At 40.2% G+C, this 26,735-nt stretch overlaps 1 protein-coding gene across 6 annotated transcripts in view; it reads right to left on the reverse strand.

Moving 5' to 3' along the window:
- Nucleotides 1-14,017, reverse strand: part of TMEM65 (transmembrane protein 65) — a 45,286-nt gene extending 31,269 nt beyond the window's left edge. For 2 of the 6 annotated variants that reach the window (XM_074353025.1, XM_074353024.1), the window contains exon 1: nt 13,233-14,017. In XM_074353025.1, coding sequence (XP_074209126.1) covers nt 13,233-13,521 — 289 coding nt within the window. In that variant the 5' untranslated portion in view covers nt 13,522-14,017. The remainder of the gene's footprint in view (nt 1-13,232) is intronic. The other 4 variants (XM_074353028.1, XM_074353027.1, XM_074353026.1 and 1 more) reach the window with 3 other exon arrangements.
- Between the last annotated feature and the right edge of the window lie 12,718 nt (nt 14,018-26,735).

Consider the following 26,735-nt stretch of genomic DNA (forward strand, 5'->3'; position numbering starts at 1 on the left):
AAATTTTAAAATGTTTACAAAATTTTAAAGTGAAACATACTAGAATATGGCAGTCCTCACTTTGCACAGTCGTGTGGGGACATAAAACGACAATGCGAGCTGAAATCATTCAAAGCAATCTTAATGACCAATGGGAAAAAAATCACAGTTGTTGTATGACCTTTAAACTTTTTATTTCAAACCATTAAAAATTCTCTTACTAGCAGTTATAAATATAGAGGGAAAATTTTAAAATACTAAAACTATTTCTGTACTATACTGTAATTTAAAATATAAGAAACACTAAGAAGTAATGTGTTTCATTTCTTTGCTAAAAAAAAAACAATCAAAAGTAGCTTCAATAGTGCTAGCACTCATTTTCTCATCATATAACTTACAGTATGGAGCACCTTTTCTACACCTTGGTGACCTGTCACCCTCCTTTCTAAGTCTGAAATAGCTCACATTTTATCTTTCGTATTTTTGATACCATGAAATATCTCTGTGAGTGAATTTTTCAGCAGAGTCATTTCCCCTGGAACATCTTCACCCTTTTCATCACAGCCTCCTCACTTTCCTCATTTATATCTATAAGTTTGCCTTCTCTTAGCTCCTCTGGCTGCCTAGCTAGTCTCTCAAATGGCAGCAGTTCAACAGCAGTGTGAACATTCCCACAGTCAGCTATTTCCTCTACAACCCCATTTACATTTGATTAAAATTTCTCTTCAGCATTATCACTTTTAATTGCTTTGCTGCATTTTCATCTTTTTGGTCACTTCCCTTTTGATTATCCATTTTTTAAAAATGTCTTAAAGGTTTATCACTGGGAGACAAGGAGGCAACACAGCTACATATTTTGCTGTCTATGTGTAAACTGAACAACAGGTAAGTAGTGACTGATCACTGACAGACCATGAAAGAGTGGTATGGTTAGTCATAATCATAATGCACAAAAGTTTTTACAGTGATTTGTGGCCTGAGGGGCTAGTAGCAAAGTTAATACTTCATGCAATTACTCACAGTTAATTATTGTGGTAAATAAAATTTGAACCTTGTTGTTATGGACTGGTGTTATTTAACTAAAACGCAGTTACTAAAATTCATTCGTATGGGAACTGTATAAAGCAGGGACTGACTGCAATAAACAAAGAAAATCATTTAATAAAATGAGATAAATTTGATGGTGGTGATGGGATACAGGTGACATATAGGAGGAATGATCAAAAGAATAATTATATTAAAAAGATAATGGGAGTCAGGTATTTTTCCATCAGAGAATAAAGTTAGGAATATAGAAAGATAAAAGCTAGAATGTACCCTGTGGTGGTGGATCAGAATTTGAAAAATTGTTATGAACTCTTATTTTATAATAGATGTAAACAGATGGAAAAATATAAATCTATATGATATTTATTATGTATATAAATATATATATTCATATTCATATATTTACTAACTCTGTTCACTGTGGGGGCCTGGGACATCAACACACTGATAGCTATGAGCACACTTAATGTCCAGGTCTTGGTTTCTAAATGCCATTCCACACTGACAAAAACAGGGCTCATTACAGAAATGGCTGATTCCAGGGCCAGGGCAGGAAAAGTGTAAGATAAGCCTAGAACATCTTATGGTGCTAGAAAGGAAGGAAACACTCAAAGAGTAATGGAAACACGTCAAAAAGACACAGAAGCCAGCATGAAGGGGTTCCTACTGGTGAAATATGGGACTGTTAGAGGATCAAAAATAATAGTAATGAATTATAACCCATTAAATAGAATAAGAATCCATGTATATATATTGATACAAATTCATAACTTGAATAGTTGATGAGGAATGGGGTATTTCATAGACTCAAAATATCTCTGCACAAAATATTAATTACAGAAAGGAAAACAGTAACTTTATAGTGGTAAGTCAGACAAATGTAACTTAGTCAAGTGTTCAAAAGAAATGGTTAACCTGGAAATGGTTAACATCATCAGAGACAAATCAAAATCATGAGCCAACTGATATTATTAGGATAAAAAAAAAGAATATAAAATTACTTCTGTGATATTCCTGCTTAAGATCCATAACTGGAATCTCTTCATAAGGAAAGACACAAAACCAAACTGAAGTATACATTACAAAATAACTGTCTGTACTCCTCCAAGGGATCAAAATAATGAAAGCCAAGGGAAAGATGAGAAACCGTTTCAAATAAAGGAAATTCTAAATGCAACATGTAATTTTGGACTGGATCGTTCTGCGGTAAAGGAGCATTATTGGGACAACTGGTGAAACTTGAATGACACCAGAGTGTAAGATGGTAGTAATGTATTCACGTTACACTGTGCCTATATAGGAAATTGTTCTTGTTTGTAGGAAATATAAGCCAAAGTACTCTGGCCATAGTGGGCATTGTGGTACAGTCGATCCTTAGCTGCCCAAAGTCCTTCCTGAGAGACAATCCTCCTGGGGAGCTGCCTCAGCTGAAGAATGCTGCCTCACCTGAGGCCCTGCCCCCTGCTCAGGGCAGTTCACATCCAATAGCTCATTTTCTCAGAGGTGGAGGCCCAGACCTCTCACCCAACTCAGGACAACACTGGAGGGTCATTCTTATCTCTAGAACTCTCCTCAGGTTCAGCTAAGGCTTCCACTGAGATCATACCACTTTACTTCTACCTCTGCCCGAACCTGCTTTCTTCCCTTCCCTTTCTAAGGTGAGGATTCCAACAGCACTCCCCAAAAAACTGCCTGCCTTAGAGACTGCTTCTCAAGGAGCCTAGCCTGTGCCAGGGATGACAGGGCATCATGTCAGCTACTTACTCTCAAATGATTCAGGGATAGGGAAAAAAGCTAACTGCTATACTTAATACTTTTCTAAAATTTTAGATTGCTTCAGAATTTTTTAAGTAATACAAAATTAAGTGGGGAAAGCACAGGAAGAGCAGGATGAAGAAAAGCAGAAGAAAAAAGTATGACAGAGGATTCTCTGAAGAAATGAGACTTAACCAATAGACAGCATATTCAAGGTTAAATGAACAAAAAAGAATATATCTATTCCACAGCATTTATTACTCAAAAGTGATCGTTGCATAACTATAAAATCAGTGCTAACAATTCACATTTTTGGAATGTTTTTAAGAAGCCCCCTTGAGTAGAAAAAATGCTATGATAATTTTTTTAACCATAAGGTCTTTCTTACACATAAACATAAAATTCTGCCAGCTTACAAAATATGCCACATCTTACATTATCACTCTCACATCTGCTTGTCTGTTTCCTTTTGCAATTCAAGCATGCCAGAGTTTATCTACATAACTTCAACTCTTTTTCACCTTAAAAACAAAAACACCTGCTATAACCTTGCTATTCAAAATACTGGTCCTGAATCACTGAATCACTAGGAACTTGTTAGAAATGCAGAATCTCAGGCCCCCTCAAATCTACTGAAATAGCTTCTGTATTTCAATAAAAATCCCAGATGATTTTATGTGTACATTAAACTAGTTTTCACTGTGGGATACAGAGAGCTACAGAGTACTGCTCCCACCCTGACAGTGAAACAAAGTAAAACTAAATCCAAGTTTATGGCTTATTTTGAATCGGTAAGAGAACTTATGTCACAGAGCAATCAACTGGCCCTAAATCAAAAGAGAAGCAGGCCCTTGCAAGGACAGAGGGGACGTTAGCACTTGCTTACTTGAGACAGGTGCAACCAGACACCATAAGAAGAGTTCAGCTAGAATAGTAAGGGAACAGGTGAAGGCAGGGTGAGGGCTGGCGGGACAGTGTGAAGGTATTAGGTTAGGAATAAACTTGCGAGTCTGCACTTTCTTGCAGGTCCTTTCACCAGAAATTCCACCAGACACAAAAAAGGTAAAAGAGGGAATCCTAAGAAAATGTCCACTGTGGTATGGACCTAGAAGACAGGAAACGCAGGACTGCAGAAGAGTCATGAAAAACTCTACTCGGATCCCTTTCTCAATCTCTTCTATGAGTCAGAAGCCTTAATCTGTGAGAAGGGCAAAAATATTGTCACTCTTAGGGTAGGTAAGGTGACCAACCATCCAGTTTGCCTGGGACTGTTTCAATTTTAGCACTGAAAGCCCCATATCCCTTCTCCCTAGCTCTTAGGTATTCTAATATGAAAAATGAAATTTCCAATCATCTTCTTGATTTCTATAAGCTTCTTACCAAAGAAAATGAAAAGACATTACTTGATAAATGGCCTGTACATTTTCTACACAATGCTGCTAAAAACAGGTGGCCACCTGGTCTCGACCACCATCATCGCTAGCCTAGACTACTGCAACAGCTTCCCAAGTGGTCTCCCAGTTTATGCATCTGCACCCTCCAATCTGTTCTTCTACGGCAGTCAGGGGGCTCTTTAAATCCAACTATTTCACCCTCACGTTTAAATGCTTGAATGGCCTTCGTATGGTTTACCCAGAAAGGTCTTGATTGATTTCGTTTCTGCCTACCTACCCATCTCATCCCATTCCACTCTACCCTCTGTTCATTATATTCCACTCATATTTGCCTTCTTTTAATTCCTACACTATGCCAAGTCTCTTTCTTAGGATCGTGGTATTTGCTTTTCCTTCTCAGAATGCTCTTCCTTCACCTGTCTGAATGAATAGCTTCTTCAAAATCCTTTATTTTCAGCTTAAATATTACCTAAACAAAGGCCTTCCCAAACCAACTTAAGTAAATGTCCTTCTGTTTATTCTAATAGCACACATTATCCATAATTATTTATTTACTTTATTGCTCATATCTTTCCTCTCAAAAATGTCTCACAAGAGTATTTTGCTGAATTAATTCTCTGACATACCCCCAACATTCAATATTGTGTCTATTATATGGTAGGGAGAGTAACAAATAGTTGTTACATAAATAAATTTTCAAAGTTTAGAAAGCTTTTTTATAAATAGCATGTCAGATGTTTAAAAAAAAAAACTCATTCAAAACTCTAAAAGAAACTTAGAGTAAAGGTTAGAAAGAGCAGAAGTTCCAAATACTAGTTTTCTGACTTTTTCAAAATCCTCTCACAATTTATAAACTTTTTTGCATATTGATTTTATTTTGATTTCCCTTAATTTCAAAGTAACAATGCCATATTTGCTTTTGTATTGAATGTTGTATATTATGCAAACATACAGAAGACAAAAGATATGTTATCAGCACATGTGACTTATATTTAGCATTTGAGTTGTTAACTTTTTTTCCCAGCATGTGTTAAAAATCCCACGTATGAATACCCAGAAAGGTGTAATAACAAGAACAGGGGTTTTAGAGTCAAAGAAAGCTAAATTAAAAACTCTACTCTGCCACACAGGTTTTAGGATGCTGGGCAAGCTCCTCTTAGCCTCAGCATCTCAGTCTATAGAATAGAGATAATTCCTTCTCTCTCCGAGAGAAGTAATTACATGAAAACTCACTTAATTAGCAAATATTCAATTATTTCTAAGTAACAGTAATGAAGATGGTGTTAGCAACAGCAATAGTGGTAGCAGTGAGATGTCTTCCATAAAATGTAACAAACATTATACAAAAGAAATTCAGATGTTGTGCTATAAAATACCAGGCTGTTTTTAAAATTACAAATGTTTTAATAACACAGTGCCCTAAATAATCTATATTAAAACTCAGAAAGAAGACAAAAAATATAAACTAAACCAAGTAAAGGACACCACTCTAATTTAAATTTCCCTGAAACTTAAAGACCAATAAAAATAAATGCCTCAGTTAAGTACCTTTTAGGTGTTTAAAACAACAATCTTCTGAACATCCATAATCCTGATATTAGTAAAAATACTCACAAGATCCTCAAGGTGAGATCTGGAGTCTGAGATCAACAACAGTGTGACAGGTGCAACTAGCTAGATGGAAAGACAGAGAGAGTAGTGGTCCATGACCCTGAAGTGTCTATCCAGGAGCATAAGGGGTTCAGAGAGAGGAAGAGAGAGACAAAAAGTGAAAGAAAAATAAGAAAAACAAAACAAAACACTATGGAAGAGTGGCAAAGAGCAGACATCAGAAACAATAACAGAGATACCAAGAAGCAGACCTCCTTACACAGCAGAAAAGTCTACCACAACCACAGGGATGACAGAACAAAGCAGAATAATCTGAGGGCACGAGGTGGGGGGGGGACAGAAGAGGCTCAACACATTTCCCCAGCACTATGACACAGTCTGAAAAGCATGCCAACTGAAACAGCACAGTGTTCTGGAGGCATTTGGTGTGATGACTACATCTACAAATAGAAGTAAGTAGCCCCAAAGAAAATCATTGTATTAAAACACAGGATATAAGGACTCTGACATCTGGTGGAAGCTAAATTGTGCTCATTATACTTTTACTAAGGCAGAGAAAAAGGCAGTATGTTCAAATATACTGCCATCAAAAACCATCAAAGTAAATATTTCAGAGGGTAAGAGGAATGACATTTTGTTACCTACAAAGTCCTTTGCCTAGAAGAGTCTCTCATTTACCAGATGGTTTGAGGTAACTACATTATTATATTTCAACATGTAACTACTTGCTTTTATGCAGTTGTTTTCATTAACTTAAAGCAGACATAAACCTATGAGTCAAAGACAAGGCTAGAGTCCTATAAATCTACATACTAATTAATTCAGCTGACTTGAGCAAGATGCTAGTGAAATCTGCACTCAGGAATTTAGTCCCTATTTGTTTCAGTTAGCTTTATCCTCTGACATACCAAAAAAAAAAAAGAAAAAAGAAAAAAAACAAACACAAGTATGGTTATACAAACTCACCACTATTTTCAGAAAAATGGAAACAGTTGCCACTAATAATGGTTCAATATCAGATCATCCCCAACATTCAAGATTATCTATTATCTTTAGTCCCACCTGACCCTTTGGATGACCCGAGAAAGTTGCAGACTTTGTATTATCTCAAGGTTCCTATCCACCAATTTGTTTACAAAAATTTGCCTGTCACAATTGCTATAAAAAGTCAGAAAATAGGAATTACTGAAATGAACACCACTAAATTACTGGTGAATTAAACTACAGCAGTGTTTGACTTATCTGGAAGCCATATTTTCTAAGTGTCTAATATTTAGAATTTAGTTAAAACTTAGAAGTAAAGGGACACCACAATCAAGGAAAACTGTTATACAAAGCTCATTTATTTGATAATGAGGTGAAGAACCTGATGGAAAGGTGAGGAATTACTCTTCGTCCTTATCCAGAGACAAATAAATGTAAAATAAAGCAAATGAGCTATAAGCAAAGAAAATACGCTGATAATAGCAAGTATCAGTGGATGACAGGAAGAGAGACAAGGCTGAGGACTGAAAAAAAAACAAAAACAGCAACAGCCTTTTCTGTTTATACATTGATATGAAACAGAGCATTTCATACAAAGCAATGACCCTCAACCAGAGTTATTTTGCTAACTTCCTCCCATTCCTGCAACACAATGTCACCTCCAGGAAACATTTGGCAATGCCTAAAGACATTTTTGGTTGACAAAACTCAGGGTGAGGAGAGTGGGAAGGTACTACTGGCATCTAGTGGATAGAGGACAGGGATGTTGCTAAATATCCTATGTGGAGGACAGCTGCTACAGCAAAGAATTATCCAGCCCAAAATGTCAATACTGCCAAGGCTGAGAAATCCTGATACAGAAGAGTCCTATGCAGATAGATAGATAGATAGATAGATAGATGATAGATAGATAGATAGATAGGGTCCTATATATATATATATATATATACACATATATATATATGGACTTATTACGGTGGCACTCAGTATAAGAACGTATGTTCAAAAGTCTTAAGAAAAGCAAACTATCAGAAACCTACTATGTTACTGGTATGCATTAATACAAAAAGATACAATACAAAATTCCCTACAGAAATGACTAAGTTTTTCAATGTACCAATATAAAGGAACAAGCTACAGTTAATAGTAATGGTCACCTACATGGAATATCTCCTAATTTCTCTTCCCTTGGCTCTAGACTGGCCTGAGTGACTTACTTGACCGATAGCTTGCAACAAAAAATGGTGTCTGGGACTCCCAGGGCTAGGGCATAAATGTGTATGGTAGGCTGAATAATGTCCCTCAAATATGTCTACATCCTAATCCTCCAACCTGTGACTACATTATCTCATATGGCGAAGGCGAGTGTGCAGATATGATTAAATTAAGGATTTTGAGAGAGTGAGATTATCCTGGATTATCCAGGTGGGTCCTAAATGTAATCATGAGCATCCTTAAGAAAGAGGCAAAAAGGACAATGAAGAAGAAGATGATGTGACAATGAAACGGAGATTAGAGTGATGTGGCCAGGAACCAAGGAATGCCAAAAGCTAGAAGAGACAAGGACCAGATTCTCCCTCTGAAGCCTCCACAATGACAGAGCCTTGCTGACACTTTAATTTTAGCTCCTTAAGTCTAATTTTGGACTTCGGACCTCCAGAATGCTAAGAGAATAAATTTGTGTTAAGACACTGTATTTGTAATAATTTGTTACAGCAGCAATAGGAAACTGACACAAAGTCTTATAGCTTCTACCCAGCTCTCCTGTAATATTTTCTCTGGGAGTCCTGACCCACTTTAAGACTGTCATACTAGTGAGATCACATGCATCTACTATGCCCAACAGTTCCAGTAGAGCCCAGCCTTACAGCCATCTCCAACAAAGTGCCAGGCAAGTGAGTGAAGCCATCTTGGACCCTGTGACCAGCTCATCTGCCAGCTGTTTACCGAGTGATCTCCACAGATACCACATGAAACAACAAATTATTCACCCAAGTCCTGCCTATATTCCTGATCCACAAAATCATGAGATATAATGGAATGTTGTTGTCATGTATAACTCTGGATCTCAAGTTATATGTTACATGGTGATTAAAGATTATTAAGTAGAAATATATCCATTTTATAATGGAAGAGAAAAACCCTATTTACATTACCTGTTTTCTAGGCAGTAATCCCTAGCTATGTAAGGCTATTCCAATATGCCCAGTAACTCTAAAGTATTCAGAATTAAGCTTGTTGGAATATATTGCCATAATTAGGTTCTTCCCATATTGGTAAAAATAACTTACTGTAAAAAAGCTTCATTTACTTATCCAGGTCCAAGAAATAGAAGCTCTCAGCTTATTAGGGATCTCTAACTCCTCCTGATTCTATTCATACTTCTCCTCATCCTGGTTCTTCTGCTCTTGCAGGGTCTAGTTGGGGCTACACTTCCCTTTTACTATTTCAGCCAAGGCACTGAAATATCTTTATTCACAAATCTTAATTTAGAGTATGAAATGTTTTCTTGCCTTCTTTCTTACTCTCTTTGAGCAAAAGCCAAGATTATCTCCAATTCATTCCAGAGGCTAATAGTTAATGCTGCCACTTTCTTACATAATCCTATACAAAGGGCTGAGAAAAATGGGGATACTCTTGTTAAGAGTCCCTAGTGGATGGGAATTCCATAAAAAAATCTTACTTGTTTTTAAGTATTCTAAATATGGTATATGGCAAGTTCTTAAAATGAAGCTCCTCATCCTCCCTTAAGTAAATAATCGCAAAATGTGGGGAACTACAAGATTAAAGTTTATAATTATATGGTGTATCTATATGGATGTACATAAATGGTAAAAAAAAAATTAAAACATACAATTACCATTTACACAGAGAAACAAAAAAATGCAAGCTGATTAAGATCTAACACTGATAGAAAAACTGCTCTGTTCACCTCAATATGACATCCCTTATCGCTATATGTAAAAACAATCTCATTTTAAAAACACCTTAAGTACACATTCAACAAAAACTAATCCTTAAGAAGGTCCTTTTTCCACCTCCTGGTTTTCACACCCTGTACAGTACCCTCTCACAATGGAAGAGGGCAAAAGAGGATGGACTATCTCTTCTAAGATTGGGTCATAAAAGACTGTGGCTTCTAGCTTAGGTTTCCCTCTCTCATCACTTGTTCTGAAGGAAGCCAGCTCCATGTCTTGAAACACTTAGGCAGCCCTGTGGAGAGGCCCACATGGCAAGGAATTGAGACTTCTAGCCAACCCCCATGTGAGTAAGCCTTCTTAGAACTGGTTCCTCCAGCCCCAGTCAAGACTTCAGATGATGCAGCCCCAGGTAGAAGCTTGATTACAACTGCATGAGAGATCTTGAGCCAGAAATATCTCCCTAGGCTGCTCCAGAACTCCTGGTCCTCAGAAACTGTGACACAAAACATATTTATGTTAAGCCACTATGTTTTGGGGTAATCTTGTACAGCAATGTATAACTAATACAATGAGCACTGCCTAGCCTTTAAAAACCAAATTGATGTTTTTTAAGTCTTTTCAAATAAGTATAAATAGAAATAGTAATTACAAAAATTGGAAAACAAATTTGTTTTAAAAATTGTGACTAAAATTGGAAGGCAACAGTAATAATATCAGCTTGCCAGTCCTACTTGTAAAAACAATGAACCAACAACACACCATCAGAAGAATATGGACTGTTTCTAGAAGAACTGAGAGCAGGTTGAGCAGATAATTTGAGAACACAACATCAACTTTTTTAAAACTGGGGAGGAAATCGGTTTGTAATTTAAAAATCATGGTATCTTACTTAACTATAACAAAACATCCCACAAGGTCTGCCTTATCTATTACAAATTGTTTCTAAAGCTTTATCTTGTCACAGACTGTATCAAATGTCTACTGATAAACACATATGAAAGATAAGGGCAAATATACCAAATTTCAGCAGTAGATTCCACTTCCATTTCAAAACATGGATGATTTATTTTCCAGATCCAAAACACTTCATTAGATTATACAAAGTACACTTTTCAAGAACACGAAGATTTCCTATTATAAAAAACAGCTTTTTTAACATAATTTATTTCATCAGAAAAGTGCACTGAGTACACATGTTTAGTGCATGGGTCAAATATTAAAAAGCAACAATAAAAGAAAAACATGGGAGGTTTTCATTTGTCTAGGGCAAAAAATTGATTTCAGAAATGGAATAAGCTGCATGCTTTCTCAACATAATAAATCCTCTTTACCTTAAATGGTTAAAGAATGAGGTAATTTACTAGTGATGATTCCAGTTACCTCCACAGAAACTATATGTATTGATACTGAAAACAATGAGGAACACTAAGACTGTACTAAAAATTAAAGCATCATCATCAGTAAGTGTCATTTGAGTCGAAGGGCAATAATTTAGTCATCAACACTGGCAAAATTTAGTTGACTTAAACTCTGAAGATTTTTAGCTTATAAACAGGATAAGCATTTGACTACCACAGTTTCCCATATCTTTGCCTATTTATTTTGAACAAAGACAACTTAAATTACCAACTTCTCTCATACAACTTATGTATTATTAAGCTTAATTGATCCTGACTGATCTCCATTGACTGAAGTTTATATGTCCTTTCCAAACTATTTAAAACCATGTTAAATTTTAAAACATTGTCTTCTTTTGAAAATGTACCATCCCTACCACAAAAATACTAGCATGTGCTAAAATAAAAACATATGACATAAAATTTATCCGTTTGTATCACATGACAAGCTTTTCAAGAACTGTCATAAAATCATATTAACAAGGCCCTCCAGTATTGTAACAATGTTAATGCAGAATTTCCAAGAAATTACTTAGAAAAGGCCAAATGTATATTCAAGTAGTCATGCCCATGGAGAAAGATTCCTAAAATTAATGCTTCTTGCATGACTGTCTTTACACTGTTTTCCAAGAAGTACATTTTCAGAATTGAACATTTTAAAACCACACACTGACTGCACGCAAAGCTTACAAATATGCTAGTATTTGATTATGACTTCATATAATATCATGATTACATATTTAGTAACTGAATTGATCACGATGTTACACTTTTCCTGTAAAAGCATTGTGGGTAGAGGATGTGTGGAATCACCCAATTCTATAAATTGGTCCACAATTCCCTGAATTGGGGGGGGGGGGGAAGCAGTTAAGAGGCACAACTAATAAAAAGTTTCTGAAGAAGTAGTTTAGAAAAACCATACTTATATGAGATAGATAATTCTTTCCTCCATTCCTGTACATAGACCAAAGAAGCACTTTCAAGTGCCTCCGGCAAATAAAATGTCTTGTTCCAAATATATGTGCTCTTAACTTAAGGAATTTATGGAATGTTTATGAACCTACCAACCTTGAGGGAGAGGACGAGGAGGAAACTTGGGGGGGAAAACAAACTTTCAAAGACATCAGAATGTAATATAAAATAGTAGCAATTTATTTCGTCTGTATCGCCGTATTTAACTGGCAAAAAATATTTTAAGACTGAATGATTTGATCATTTGCTCCTTTCATCCTTTTAATTTTCTGACTTTTTAGCTTTTTCACTTGGACTCATATTCTGGCCTACCAACATTCTGCACTAGTTTTAAAAATATCCTCTTTTAACGTGTTAGCTTAAAAATAGCTTTGCTTTCACCACTGCAAATTATTTTTGCGCAGAAGTCTGCTTTTTATTGTAGAGCCACAGATTTCCAGAAAAAAAAATACCTTCTTATCTACTGCATTCTTTCATTCTCTGGGGAAATCACAAAAACTGGAGTTTAACTTGGGCACCACCAAACCTGTGACGGGCTTGCAATAATGTTATCTGCAGTTGCTGGTTTGATCCACTCTTCCCATTTCCCAGGAAAATGTTTCATTTGGCTGCTTAAATGAATACAATTTAGAGGTGTGTACAAACAAGCAGCTGAGAGCATCTCTGCCTTATGAAGCAACATCCCATGGACCCCCTTTCATCTTCGTTTGATAACCAGTCAAGAAAAGTTTCCGCCTGTCTCTTGGGTATGTAACACTTTGAACTTGCATGGCTGCAAGTTCACAAGAAAGCAGCAAGGGCTTGGGGACAGGAAGGCTGGCCCGGTGGGGGTGGGGGGGGTAGGGAGTGGAAGGGACAAGCATCAAATCTAAACAAAATCAAATCAGCATTGGCTCTGAATTGAGGCTAAGCTCCAGCTGCTGAGGCTGGGGAGCAACCAACCAAACGGTGGCCCCGGCTGCCTGGCACGATCCGCGCGCGTCCTACCTGCTCCGGGGACACTCAGGAGGCGAAAAGTTCCCCCCCCCCTTGCACTTCCCAGGCGCAGGGCCAGGCGGCGAGTGGGGCCACGGCGAGGGTCCCTGGCCGAGGGGCGGGAGGGTTCCCGGGGCGCAGGCGGGGGAGGGGAGGGCGCCGCCCACACCCCCGGCTCGCCCCCTCTCGCCCCTTACCTTGAGCGATGGCAATGGACTCGAAGCGGTGTAGCTCCTTGAGCAGGCAGCTCCTCTCGGTGGAGTGCAGGCTGTAGATGAAGTCGCGAGCGCCCTGTGCCGTGTTCAGCGCCTCCATGGGCTCCTTCTTGGGGTGGGTGCCCAGCGCCCGGGGGCCGCCCGGGGCCGCGAGCGCCAGCAGCCCCCGCCCGCAGCAGCACCAGGACGGCGGCCGAGGCGCGGCGGCGGTCGGGCCCGGCCTCAGGCTGCGCGCGGTCCGGCTCCTCAGCAGCGGCAGCAGCCGGGACATGGCGGGCTGAGGAGCGGGGACCCCCGCGGCAGCCCGGGAGGGAGATTTCTGGCGAGGCTGCGGGAAGAAGAAGCCGGGCTCAGCCCGACCCCGCCCCGATGTCCTCTTGACAGGCAGCCGAGACGCCGGGCACCATGCACTCCTCGGGCCCGCGCGACTGTAGCCTCTTCTTCCGTCTCTCTTCCCTTCCCAAAGGCCCACAGCGCCTCCGGTCCCTCCCGACGACAAAAACTTTCTCAGAGGCGGCCGGGCCGGGAGAGCGCTCACGGAGAAGGCAGGCGGGTGGTGCGGGCGGGCGCCTCCCGGCCGAGGAGGAGCAGAGCGGGCGGGCGGTTTCGGCAAGGGTTTGTGTCTGTCAGTCTGATCTTCCAGAGGGATGAGTCAGCCACGCGCCGCCCTTCTCCGGCACCGCCCTCCTCTCTCGCCGGTTTTCCCACCCTCTTGCCTGCCCTCGTCCCCACTCCGTACCGCTCCCGCGCCCTCAAAGCAGCCGCGCTGTCAAGCCGCAGCCGTAGCCGCTACCCCTAGCGGCGGTATAAGGGGTAACAGGGCGGAGCGAAGGAAAGGGGCGGGGCGGGGTGGGGCGGGGTCGCGCAGGCGCAGCGAGCAGTTCGCGGGCCGCGCTCCCTCCCGGGTAAGAAGCGTGCACGCGCGTCTCCACCGTCTCCGGTCTGTGAAGGTGGAGGGAGAGAGGGCGCGCCTCGCTTGCGCTAGCCTCCGCCACGTTTTAGTCCAGCGGAGGGAAAAAAGGAAGAGAGCTTTGAGCCCCTCGCTCGGCGAGGTAGTGCAGCTGCCATCCGGTCCACCCTAGCTCCATGCGTAACTCCTAGGCTGCTTCTGAACGATGCCCCAGAGTGCGGCCCATCTTCCCCGGCACGGGCAAGGCCACAGCGCCCTGCTCAGGCTTTGGGGGATGGAAGCGCACAAGCCGCGCCCTTTGCCAGGTCAGCGCGCATCTAGTTTTCGGCCACTCTTGTCTCTGAGGCACCCACTCTGGGAGCTCCAAAGGGAGGGCGACTCCAATTCTACCCCTTCCCAAGGAGAGCTTGAAACTGAGACCTTGGCACTGAGAACAACCTTTTTTGTTTTGATGTAATCAGCTTGCAGATTGTTTATGCTGGAACCTGAGGCAAGAATGTCACAGACCGTTTCCAGGTGTTTATCAAGGTTTGTTGATTTGGTTTTTTTTTTTTCCCTCTATGCCAAGTTGGAAAGAATTCTGCGATTCTCCACTGTTTCCACGTGTCCATTCAAGGCCTAGGTCTTAGGATCTCCTATTGCAAGCTTTCATTTATCTCTTCCTAAGGGAGATGATCTCCACTTTATCTGAACCTGTGTAATGACACTTAGGCTTCCTGTCTTCTTAGAGAACGGATCTACTTAGAGAATAAATCTGCTCAAGTGTAATCAAGATCTAAATCCTGTTCTTATCATATCTGCTGCTACACCAAGCCCTAGACCTTGTATGCAATAGATATGCTATAAAAAATGTAAATGCAATATTACAAATGTGAGTCAAGGGGGTATGTTATCACTAAATACTCCTACTGCTCCAACTCAGTGATTCTCAAAAGTGTAGTCCCTGGACAGCAGAGCTTATTAGACATGCAAATTAGTGTGCTCCACCAGAGACTTCCCTGAATTAGAAACTGGGAGTTGGCCCAGTCCTCTGCGTGCAAGCACTCCAGTTAATACTGATGCGCACAAAAGTTTGAGAATCACTGCTCTAACTTAAACTTGGAAAGCATTTACATTTTTTTTTAATTTCAGGGCAATGCCTCTGGTAAAATAATGCCCATTAAGAGTGTTCTCTGTGGAAATGCAAGTTCTGTAAGTGTAGAGACTTTGTCTTTGAAACCCCCAACACCTCCGGTGGGTGTTAGAATCTTCTGCAGAGTTATTTAAAGTCTCAAATTCTTAAGATTTCCACCACTTCTCCCCTCTATATCCCTTACCCTCGGGAGATTCTGACTTGGGCTTGGGGTGGGGCCTGGGAAGAGAGGCTTGAAAAAGCCCTTCAGTAAGAATTTCCAACAGCCCCCAGGACACCAGTTTTGTGTGTGGGCTCCAGAAACATTGCTGAAAATTTGATAACTGGATCAACCACTTCCTAGCTATGTTTTAGTATTAGACTGAGTAGTGATCCCAATGATCACTTATGGTATCTACTCCCTTGTCCCACATGACTGTGGGCTTGGCCATGTGACTTGCTCTAGCCGGTAAGTGGGCCATCACAACCATGCTTTGATAAGTGCTTGCTCCTTGGGGCTTGCTATAATGTGTTTGCTGTATGCTTTATGAATATTCAGTTCTGCTATAGCAAATAAGAGAAATTAAAATGTAGACACAATTTGCCTCAGTAAGTTAATTCTAGAGTTGGGGCCATAAAAGTTAGTGAAGAAGGAAGAAGATAACATTGCCATACCAGTATAGTTGAAGGTGTAATTATTTGCCTTTTGAAGCCAGTTGGAGCTCTAGGAATAGGTGGAAAGTAAAATCAGGTGAACTAAAAATAATAATAATAATAATAATAAAATAAAATGTAGACACAATTTGCTTATGAGACATGTTATACAGAATAAACGAATATGTGTTGAACATAGATAAAAAGGATGGAACAAATGAAAGTGCTACTTTAGAAAGGAGATAGACCAAGTGAACTTTAAATATTAGTAAGGCATGGATCATACTACCTCTAGACTGACAACTAGATCATCCCTAAATTGGCCACCTACTAGTGACACCCATTATAGCTCCATTATGGCCTCATATAGTCTCTGCACAAGAAAGGTAGATAAATCCCTTGCTACTCAGTCAGTTAATGGCCATCTACAGTTATAACCCAACACACATGCCTCTTATCACTCAGATGTGTGACAGAACAGATATATGTCGGTTCCAGGCCCCTTCACTCTGCCTAAACCCCTCACTCTCCACTCTGGTCCTTAAAACCATGCCATCTGTGGGACTGGTACAGCAGAGAGGGTTAGGACATAAAAATACTGCATGAAACAAAATTTAGGTACCATGGTCCGCACCCTGCTTATACCCTATCCTAACCTTGTTTATCTATCTCTTTTCCCCATGCTGCTCACTGTGTTCTAAATTAGTTGATAAACTGGGTTACTATTGCTGCTCTTGGAGTGAACACGTTATACCAAACTTGGAGTAGCTAGTTTATTTTGCTCCTGATTTTGTGCCAGAAATTCAGAAAGGACTTGCTTGGGCAGTTATTTGAGTCTCTCATCAGGTATCATTTGCACCTGCTGTTGTTTGAAGCCTCATCTAGGCTGGACATCCACAGTGGTACACTCATGTGCCTGACAATTGATGCTGGCTGTTGCCCAGGTGGGAGCTCAGCTAGGGCTATGAACCAGAGTGCCTTACACACCCCTCTAGCATGGCAGACTTCTCACATGGCAGCTGGCTTCCCTGAGAGCAAATGTTTATAAAGAACCAGGTTCATGGCCTTTTCTGACTTATCCTAAGAAGTCATGCAGCATCAATTCCACTGCATTCTACTAGCTACCAGCAAGCCACTAAGGCCGGCCCAGATTAAAGAGAAGGGGATGTGGACCCCCACCTCTCAAGGGGAGCAATGTCAAAGAATTTGGGAACATGTTTTAAAGCTGCCACATAGTATGTTTCAAGCATCTTAATTTGTTCTGTAAGCCTATCTGTTCCATGACCTATGGTACAACCTGTCTGGTGGTATACTTGGAGGCTGCCATTGCATCAAAATAATTTTCCACATAGCATTTGCTGTCTTGGAATTTGGCTGCTGTATAAAAAAATCTAGAGCATCATGCTGGAAAGGCCACATGGAGGAGGAGGTGACACCCAATAGCCCCGGCTAACTACCAGGCACGTGCATGAGGCCATCTTGGACCGTCCAGTCCCAACGAAGCCCCAGATGACAGCATTGCAAAGTGGTTGAGAACATTTGCTCTGGAGCCAGACTGCCTAGGTTTGAGTCCCCACTCTTCCATTTCCTAGCTATATAGCCTTGAGCTAATGACTCAGCCTTTGCATGACTGCTCATCTCTTTGATGGGGATAAGGGCGTGTTGCTAGGTTTGCTCATCTGTTAAATGGAGGTAAGGGCATCTGTTTTAGAGGGTTATAGTGAAACTAAATACAGGTAAAGCATTTTAAGCAGCACCTGGAACATGTAAGTGATCAAGAAATATTAGCTATTATTATCCAAATTCCCATAGACCTCTCAAATCCATAGGATTATTTCTTTGGACCCAAATTTGAGAAATATCTATGTAGCCATCTGTCATTTAATGCACATGTAATGTGCACTAACTGGATCCCCTATCCACTCTTTCTCTGAACCCTTTAATACCCTAAATATGAATAAATGGAGGAGATGGGGAGGGGGAGCACTTGGGGGGTCAGATATGGAGCCATGGAGAAATATAAGGATAAGGCAGGTCTAGCTGTGAGTGGCAAGGGGAAGGTTCTGAGGAAATGTGAGGGTGCTGAAGAGGCAGTGCCAACAGGTTGGAGAAGGTTACAGAAATGGAAGAGGGAGAGAAGGAGGGCCTGGAAGGCAATCTTGGCCTGGGTTCAGCCTCGCCTGCCCTTCACTTTTAAAGATGACAAATGTCATGCCTCAGTTAACATTCACAGTCTCCTCCTTACGAAAAATTACTGCTGAATCAACAGTCCACAGTAGGTTGCACCATGCAAGTACTCCCCAGAGATCCTGGCATCCCTGTTGCTGGCAGGGCCCAGGGCAGTTTGCTGTCTACATATTATGATACATTATCCACCCAGCCACTGCCATCCACTTTCAAATTCTTGAAATTGTCGCTTTACTTGGTGGGTCCTTTAATCATTTCTTCTGCCCACATTTTTACCATTCTTTTATTGTACTTCTCATCCATCGAGTCTTAGAATTCTGACCCCTGAAATTCCCCTGCCCCATCAGGGTTGTGGTGATCAATTGCTGCTTCACAACGAAAAGTCTTATTAGAAAAATTAAAGAAGACTTAAATAGATGGAGGAAAATACCAATTCACATTTGGAAAATTCAATAGTAGATGTCAGTTCTCCCCCAAATTAATCTATAAATTCAGGGCAGTCCCAAGCAGAATCCCAGCTGAGTCTGTGTCTCTGTGTGTGTGTGTATGAATTTGTCAATTTGATACTAAAATTTATTTTGAAATGCAAATGTAGGCAGTATAGCAGACCAGAAAGCGCATGAATCCCCCTGAGTTCAAATCCTAACTCTAACACCTACTCTCTGTGTCAATTTGGACAAGTTGTCTATTATGCAAAGTCGTGGTTTGGGGGTTTCTTATTATTTCTTAAAATACTACCCTACATAAGCATAAGATGAGTTAATGTATGTAAAACACATGACACAATGCCTAACATGTAGAGGGGCTCAAAAAATGATAAGGTAGTATTGACAGGCATTTAGATTAAAAAATGTGTTAGCAGTAAACATGTATCTCGAAGTATCAGAGGTTCATGTAACTTCAGAACTGAAAGAAAGAATCCAACTAGATCTCTGTTTTCTCAACGTTTCTTCACTCTCCAGTGCCTGGCAATGGAGCTGTTTTATTTCCAAAGGACAAGGCAGGAGTTACAAATTTGAGAGCCATCAGCATCCAGGTATGATTTAAAGCTATAGAACTGGCCAGGTTTCTGGTGGGTAAAGTAAAGATGGAGATTAGGGGAGAGCCTGGGATCGACTCTGGGACCCTTCACCACTGAGAACTGGAAGAGGCAGAGGAGTCAGTAAAGTAGGGGGAAAACCAGAGGACAATGGTGTTTATTGTCCTTCCTTCTGTTCCTATCATTAGAACGATGTTCACCTGATATAATACTGGTCATCATTATTCTTGGAATATTGGATGATTTTTTTTAACTTTCCCCTTTGCACTTGTCTCTGTTGCTTGTTTATAATAAGTGTATATAATTTATATGTAAAGAAAGCTTTACTCTAAAGAGAGGAACTACGGAACACTTTTGGTATGAAGAACACTTGGAAAATCCAAAATTAATCCCAAAGAGACAATCTGTCTTTTGAATCCTTTGCATTCCTCTCCACCAGTCAATCATTACTGCCGCTCATCACCACCTCATTTTGATACTTCATTTTAAACAATTTGATCTGCATGTTGGAAAGTGCCCATCACAGGGCAAGAAATAGTATCTCATGGGAGCAGTCTGGAAAATATGAGAGGGGCTATCAATTGGAGCTCAGAAGTCCTGTGTCAATTTCATACTCCAAGAGGTTCATATTTATCTGCCCACAGTGTACCTGTAAGCAACAAGAGTGTGCCTGTCCCACACCTCACATGAAAAGTTCATGTGCACACATAATACCCACTCATATAAACACACACATACACACATGCACACACCCTTACTGACTCCTTCTGGGCAATATGTTGTAACTCTTCCCCCTTCCAAGTTGCCCATTTTGTTTGATTTTGGGCCAGAATGTTGACCAAGGTAAATATAAACAATAGGGCTATGAAATGACTTCTCTTCAAACTTCAGTGAGGCTTCCAAATATTTAGATGCCACAAGAACTGTTTTTGAAAAATTACTCCAACTTTGAGCCCAGTAGGAGGGTCAGTGGAAGGATTTTTGAATGTTTCTATTTGTCTTTGAAGGAAAATAAGGCATCGATTCAGACTCTTCTGAACCTCTTTTTAAATAGGCTTATTAAATCATCTTCTACCACATATTTGAATTCAAATAATATTGCCCCCCCATACTAGCTACTGACCTAGGACTGGAAATTAAAAATTCTTTTTTTTGCTTAAGGCCAGATTTTCTGTTTTAAATGGAATATTTTCACTATTGTCAGTTACTAGTTTTCAACAGAATCAGTTCTCAGGGGCTGAGAGGATTGCTCTTCTTTGTGCCCTTGAAGTTAGGTGAGGCCATGTGACTTCTTTGGCCAATGAATGGGAAACCTGACATTTTCACCTCCAAATGTGGGCACTTGATTGCCTGCAGTCAGCTGTGCTGCTCTCTCCTCTCAGCATGGTGAGATCCACAATATGTGCTGAAATGGAAGTTTCATGAAATTGAGGAGGTGGGGAGTAGTGAGCCAACATAAGACGACCACTGTCCTGGAGAGTTGCTCCAATTCATGGCAGATTTTGCATGATGAGTGCAGCTCCTACTTGACTCTGTTTCTTACTTTTATAAAGTTAAGTGCCTTCCTTCACTCCTATTTTCTTTATCTAAAAGGAAGCCTGTTTTGGCCCTAGAGTGTTCGTTTTCCCTTGGGGTTAAAATATAGGGAAACAGGATCCTCTTATTCTTTGTCTCGTTTCTGAGCTTTATGTGGGTCTGGAGCCACAGGCAAAGATTTGGTTGTCAAGAGCCTTAAGGAAGTCATTAAACCCATGCATTGGATGACATTGTCTATAAAAAATGTGTAAATGTAAAAGGACAGAGATTTGGGAAACAATAGCAGCAGTTAAGGGATAAGCAGTGGAAGAAGAAAGAAGAGGGGGAGAGGTAATATGGCAGAAAGAAAGCAAAAAGCAACTTGGTGGCCACAAAAGCCAAAGGATAATAAAGTTTCTAGAATGAGTAGTCTGGGGTTTCAAAAGCAGCGGCAAAATTGAGCATCTGAAGGACAAGATAATACTCACTAGAAATGGTGGGTTGAATGTCAGTGGGTGAAAAAAGACAATTCCTCAAGCACAGAGTTAGTAGGAGAGTAGATGACATCAACACTGTAATAATACAAGGTGAGAAGCAGATAGAGGAGTGGTAACTAACCCAGTGGATCAGAGGGAGGTGAAAACCACGCTGGAATGGAACGACCTAGAAGGTTCATTCGAGTAACAACCTCAAAAAAGTACAAGAATTGGAGGCATCACGTACCTCTAAAAGTAGACATATGATTGAGCCAAAAATAGAAGAATTATAGAACCAGGTCAGGAGGTGCAAGAGAGTTAAAGAAGATAAAACGGTTTTGAAAATGTAAGGGAGAAAATTGTCAAAGAAATGTCTGAAGGAATGCTCCCCCAAATGAAGGTCATTTGTTCCCAGATCGAGAGAGTTCATTGAGGGCTCAGAATGCTAGATGAAAAAAGACCCATTCCAAAGCCTGTCATCATGACATTTCAGATCACTAGGAACCAAAAAAAGAGTCTAAAAAGTTCCCAGCAGCAAAGTTAGTGGTTGTCAAGGGAAGTTCAATAAAAAGAATCCCATTTCAGAATGGCTTCAGACTCAACAGCAGTGCTGGCCCTCTTTCCTCTGAGATTCCTCTCTCTACCAAAGAAGAATTCAGGCAATTAATACCACTAAAGTGAATGGATTGGAGCTTGCAATTATATCACTTAAAAGTAATGGTATTCACAGGATATCCAATATAGCAAACTTTATCAATAAATAATAAAAGGCTTAGCTCAGTGCAATCAATTCATACTGAATTGCTGAAATTATTCTCCAGTAAATATTCTCTTTTTTTGCAATCTATAATTTATCAATGGCTGAAATTCTAAGAATTAGCTAGGTAAATTATTTGTTTGCAGCCTGGGGTGTGTTTGTCCAAGAAAATTACTCTTCTCAGTGGTGACATGTCAATCAAGGCAGGAAAAAAAAACCCTGAATTTAGTACCATACTGATACTAGGCCCCCATGATTCACACTGCCTGCCTCTGTTAAAAAAAAAAAAAAAAAATCGACTATAGACTTCCAGAAAATTGTTTCTGGGCAGCAATCCTTCCTTCACCCTACCCTATCCTCCCGGGCTCCAGTGCTTTTGGATTTCGTTTTTGAAAATTGTTTGGTTGTTGCCTTTTCTTCTTGCCACAACATTAAATAGGCCAACATAAAGTGGAGAAAGTTTCTGTAAATTCAGCAGCAGGTTAAGAGGATGACTCAGTTGGGCGGCTTTACACTTTCTCATCTGTATTCAACTTCAGTGGAGGAGTGGATGAAATTTTTGCCAAATGTTCCAGGGAACCCCATCAACTTCACAGTAGTCTAAATCTCAGGCCAAAGAGCAGAATTGTCTTCATAAATTGCAATCAGAACTTCCAAGAAACATTAAAATGAACAGTGTTTTCTATTAAATACTATGTACATGAATGGATTGTTAAAGCTGGGTAGGAAGATGAAGATCACCTAGTCCTATCCATTCATGCCTCCCAAGAGAAGATTGGTATATGGAGATTAAATAACCTACCCAAGGTCATGCAGTGGTAGAGCCAAGTTTCCACATGACTGCTCTATCCCACAGAGAACAGAAGAACCTATGTTGATGTTCCTGTCACAGTGGAGCCAAGAGACTGCTTTATGGTTCTCAGTAAAGATTTGGAGCCAAGAGACTGCTTTATGGTTCTCAGTAAAGATTTGTTGAATAAATGGGACTCCCTTACCTTGAAGTTCTAGCCTTGTTTTGATTCATAAAAAGTATTCGTGTCCTTGAACTTAAGCTAGACACAAATTCTAATGACTCAAACTGACCCTTGATGAATTTTGCCTATTGGTTCAGGGCAAAGGTTCTCCTGCCTCCTGGAAGTCCATGGATAAAATCCAGAAAGTCCATAAACTTGAATGGGAAAAAGTTACATCTTTACTGTCACTAGCCTCTAGCTGAAATTTAGCAATGTCTTCAATGATGGATGCAGGCAACAAACCACAGTATCATTAGTACTGACCACCCAGTAGTAATCGCAGATGCTTTATATCACATTAAAATGTTTGCAGATACCTGAAAATATTTTTTATACTCTACATTACTTCAACATTATGGGAGTTATTGGCCCCAACATGGATCGTGTTATTTAACACAGTCATAAAGAGTCACATATATCACTATATCACAAATTGGTTGTTATAGCTTTTTAGTAGACATAGTAATGATTCCCCGAAGATGTCCACATCCTAATCCTCAGTATGTGAATATGTTACCGTACATGACAAAAGTAACTTTTCCAGCGTGATTAAATTCAGGGTCCTGGCATGATTAGATTATCCTAGGTTAGCCACATGGGCCCAGTCTGGTCACAGAGGTCCCTAACACGGGAAAAGGGAGAGAGGAGAATCAGAGCCAGGGAGATATGAACATGGAACAGAGTGATGCAATTGCTGGCTGGGTGTCATGAGCCAAAGAACGTGGGCAGCGTCTAAAAGCTGAGAAAGGCAAGGAAACAGATTCTCTCCTAGAACCTCCAGAAGGAGCGCAGCAATGTCGACACCTTGATTTTAGTGTCACAAGGCTTGTTCTAGATTTCTGACCTCTGGACCTGTCAGATAATAAATTTATGTTGCTTTAAGTCATTACGTTTGTTGTCATTTTTCATAGCAATAGGAAACTAACACAACATTTTACTATCGTTCATTGTAACTGGCTTCCTTTGTGATTTTCTCTGCAGTTTATTTTATGCATTTTTAAAAGTTTGAGTTCTGCCACTGATTAGTTGCTATGACCTAGAGCAAATTACTACCCCTTGTTTCTTCATTTATAAAATGGGAATTTAAAAATCCACCTTGCAGGGTTGTTGGGAGAATTAAATGTGACAATTTCTGTAAAGACTGTCCAGCACCAGGCTCATAGTAGGAATCCAAGAAAATGTTCTTTCCATTGCCTGTCTCCCAAAACCCTTATGATTATAAATTTCTTAATGAATTTCAAGATAATAATCAGCATATCACGTTACCACATTTTCCAGACCTGACCAGTGTTGTTAAATCTTAATTGTAGCTACTGCTAAAAATACCTATGCCAGTTGCTTAATCTGACTTTGACCTTGAAATATTTAAATACTGACAGTGCGTTTGGGAGCCTAGTTCCAATTTTGATTAGTGTTTTCTGAATAGCTTTGGGTACATAATTTGTTGTTTCTATTTATAACTTTGCTTCCTTCCTTTTGAGTAACCTTTGGCACATAAGTTCAAATATAATTTATAATTGAGATGGTGATTAAGACAAGAATGAAGTGATTAAGTATTTTTCCAGAAAGTATTCATGAGAGACATTATTGTCTTAATGATTAAATTGTACTTGATGAACCCCATATTTTGTTGGTGTTTGAAGTAGTCCCTTGTTAATTAGGCTCCTTTGAAATCATTACCCTTTGGGCGTCTATTTGATATCAGCAATGTGTGACATAATAAGTAGCCAGGCTATCCAGTGTTCAAAGGTCAGTGCCTGATAAATCAGGAAGTACCTACCGAATTCCTACTTCTCTATCAATTCCTTGAAGGTGAAGATTGTGTAATTTTTATTCCTCCCATTTTTGGATAATTTGGAGAAATTATCTAGGACATATGCAATTCAGTGACATGTCTTCAAAATTTTTAAAGCAGGATAAGAAAACCCCAAATTACAAACAGGTTATTTTACAAAGGTTTCCCTTATCTTAACATAGTTTTCTATAGAAATGTAGGTGTATGTTTCTTTAGAAATTATAATATGAATAGAAACTATAATATAAATATATTAATAATCATGGCATTACAAACTTATAACTATTGTAAGTATGTAATATTTATAAGAAAATGTCATATTAAATATATAATATATTGTTTCCAAGCTTGCCTATAAACTCCAATTGAGCCCATAATAAATAAAGCTACCAGATTGCTGCTTTATTTTGAGCATCATTACATATATTTTAATATATGACAAGATTCTTAAGGATTATCACTAGGCTAGGTTTCCCTTCAAAACAAATCTTTGATTCATAGCCACTGTTTAAATCCCCAAGCAGGATGCTGAGACTGGACTGGGAGATAAGAGAAGAGAGATGAAGGCAGAGGGGATGCCTATGAGCGGACTCTGATGGCAGGAAAGGAGACTAAGAGACTTTAGTTTGCACTTACCTGGCTCCCAGGAAATAATGTTAATAACAGCCTCTGCCAAAGTTAGTCGTTTTCATTTATAATGTGTTTTCATGAACATCAGGCATGTATAACCTGGGGCCCATGGGGAGTCTGTTGGATCTATGAAAGAAGTCCTAGAGTCTGACTCCTCTGAAATTGTAGGCAAAGTCTAGATATATGCACATTTCTCTGGAGAGGGCAATTCTCAAAGGGCTCTGTGACTCGAACAAGTTAGGAGCCCAAGAGCCCAGTCACAGTTGCCCCCCCCAAAGCCACATGGCAAGGGGGATAGTATGAGCATTAGCACCTCAGGATCCTCCCTCAGTCCAAGGCCCTGGGTAACAGGTAGTGGCCGCACAAAGTTCACCAACCAGCTGCCCAAGCAATCAGGAGTCAAAGTACGTAGGAGCAGTGAGCAGGACAGCTGGCTGGTGAGAAGAGGACTAGGAGAAGGAGGAATGAGGTGGAGAGAATTCCCATGGGGTAATCTGTGTGTGTGTGTGTGTGTGTGTGTGTGTGTGTGTGTGTGTGTGTGTGTGTGTGTGTGTGTGTGTGTGTGTTTGTGTGTGTGTGTAAGAGAGAGAGAGAAAGCAAGAGAAGAAAAAGAGGAAATCAAGTGGGATTGAAGGAATGAGAGAAACCTGAAAAAATGGCAAGGCTACAAAGAAATGCCTATAAAAGGCACAGGCACTCCCTCCAGGAGCCCTTACTCTTGCTGGGGCGTGGGGATGGAGAAGTAAGGATAAACTCATAGTTGGACTGGTGGTAAGTGTTATTTTGTGGATGTGTCCATATCTCGCAGTCATTGTCTCAGTGTGCAGAGTAGGGGCTCCATAAACATGTTGTTCTGACATCATGTAGACCGCAGACACCATGAGGATAAAAATGGAATAAGTGATCAGCATGTGGTCCTGCTCACTGCACAGGTGCTTAAAGAGGAGAAAATAACTTGCAAAGGGCCAGAGGAGAGAGCTTTCCTGCACCACAAAAGAGAAGCAATACTTTTACAAAGCAAAGATGCAGTAGAGTCAATGTTTAGACAAATATTGGGGACAAGAGTGATATCTGTCTGATTAAAACTCAGGGAATAAGGTGGGGAGGGTATAGCTTAGTGGTAGAGTGCGTGCTTAGCATGCTTGAGGTCCTGGGTTCAATCCCCAGTACTTCCATTAACAAATAAATAAATACCTAATTACCTCCCCCTGCAAAAAAAAAAAAAAAAAGTTTATTAAAAGACCAACTAACCAATAAGCCCCATTTAAAAAACAAAATCAGGGAATAAAAACTGGAAGGGAGCCCTTTGAGTCCAAACCCCTGCTGTGACGGTGGAGATGCTATGTCCAACCACACTGGAAGTTAGGGGCTGGACTCAGCTCTCTTGACCTCTAGACT

This window comes from Camelus bactrianus, chromosome 25 (genome assembly GCF_048773025.1).
Source record: "Camelus bactrianus isolate YW-2024 breed Bactrian camel chromosome 25, ASM4877302v1, whole genome shotgun sequence".
Taxonomy (NCBI): Eukaryota; Metazoa; Chordata; class Mammalia; order Artiodactyla; family Camelidae; genus Camelus; species Camelus bactrianus.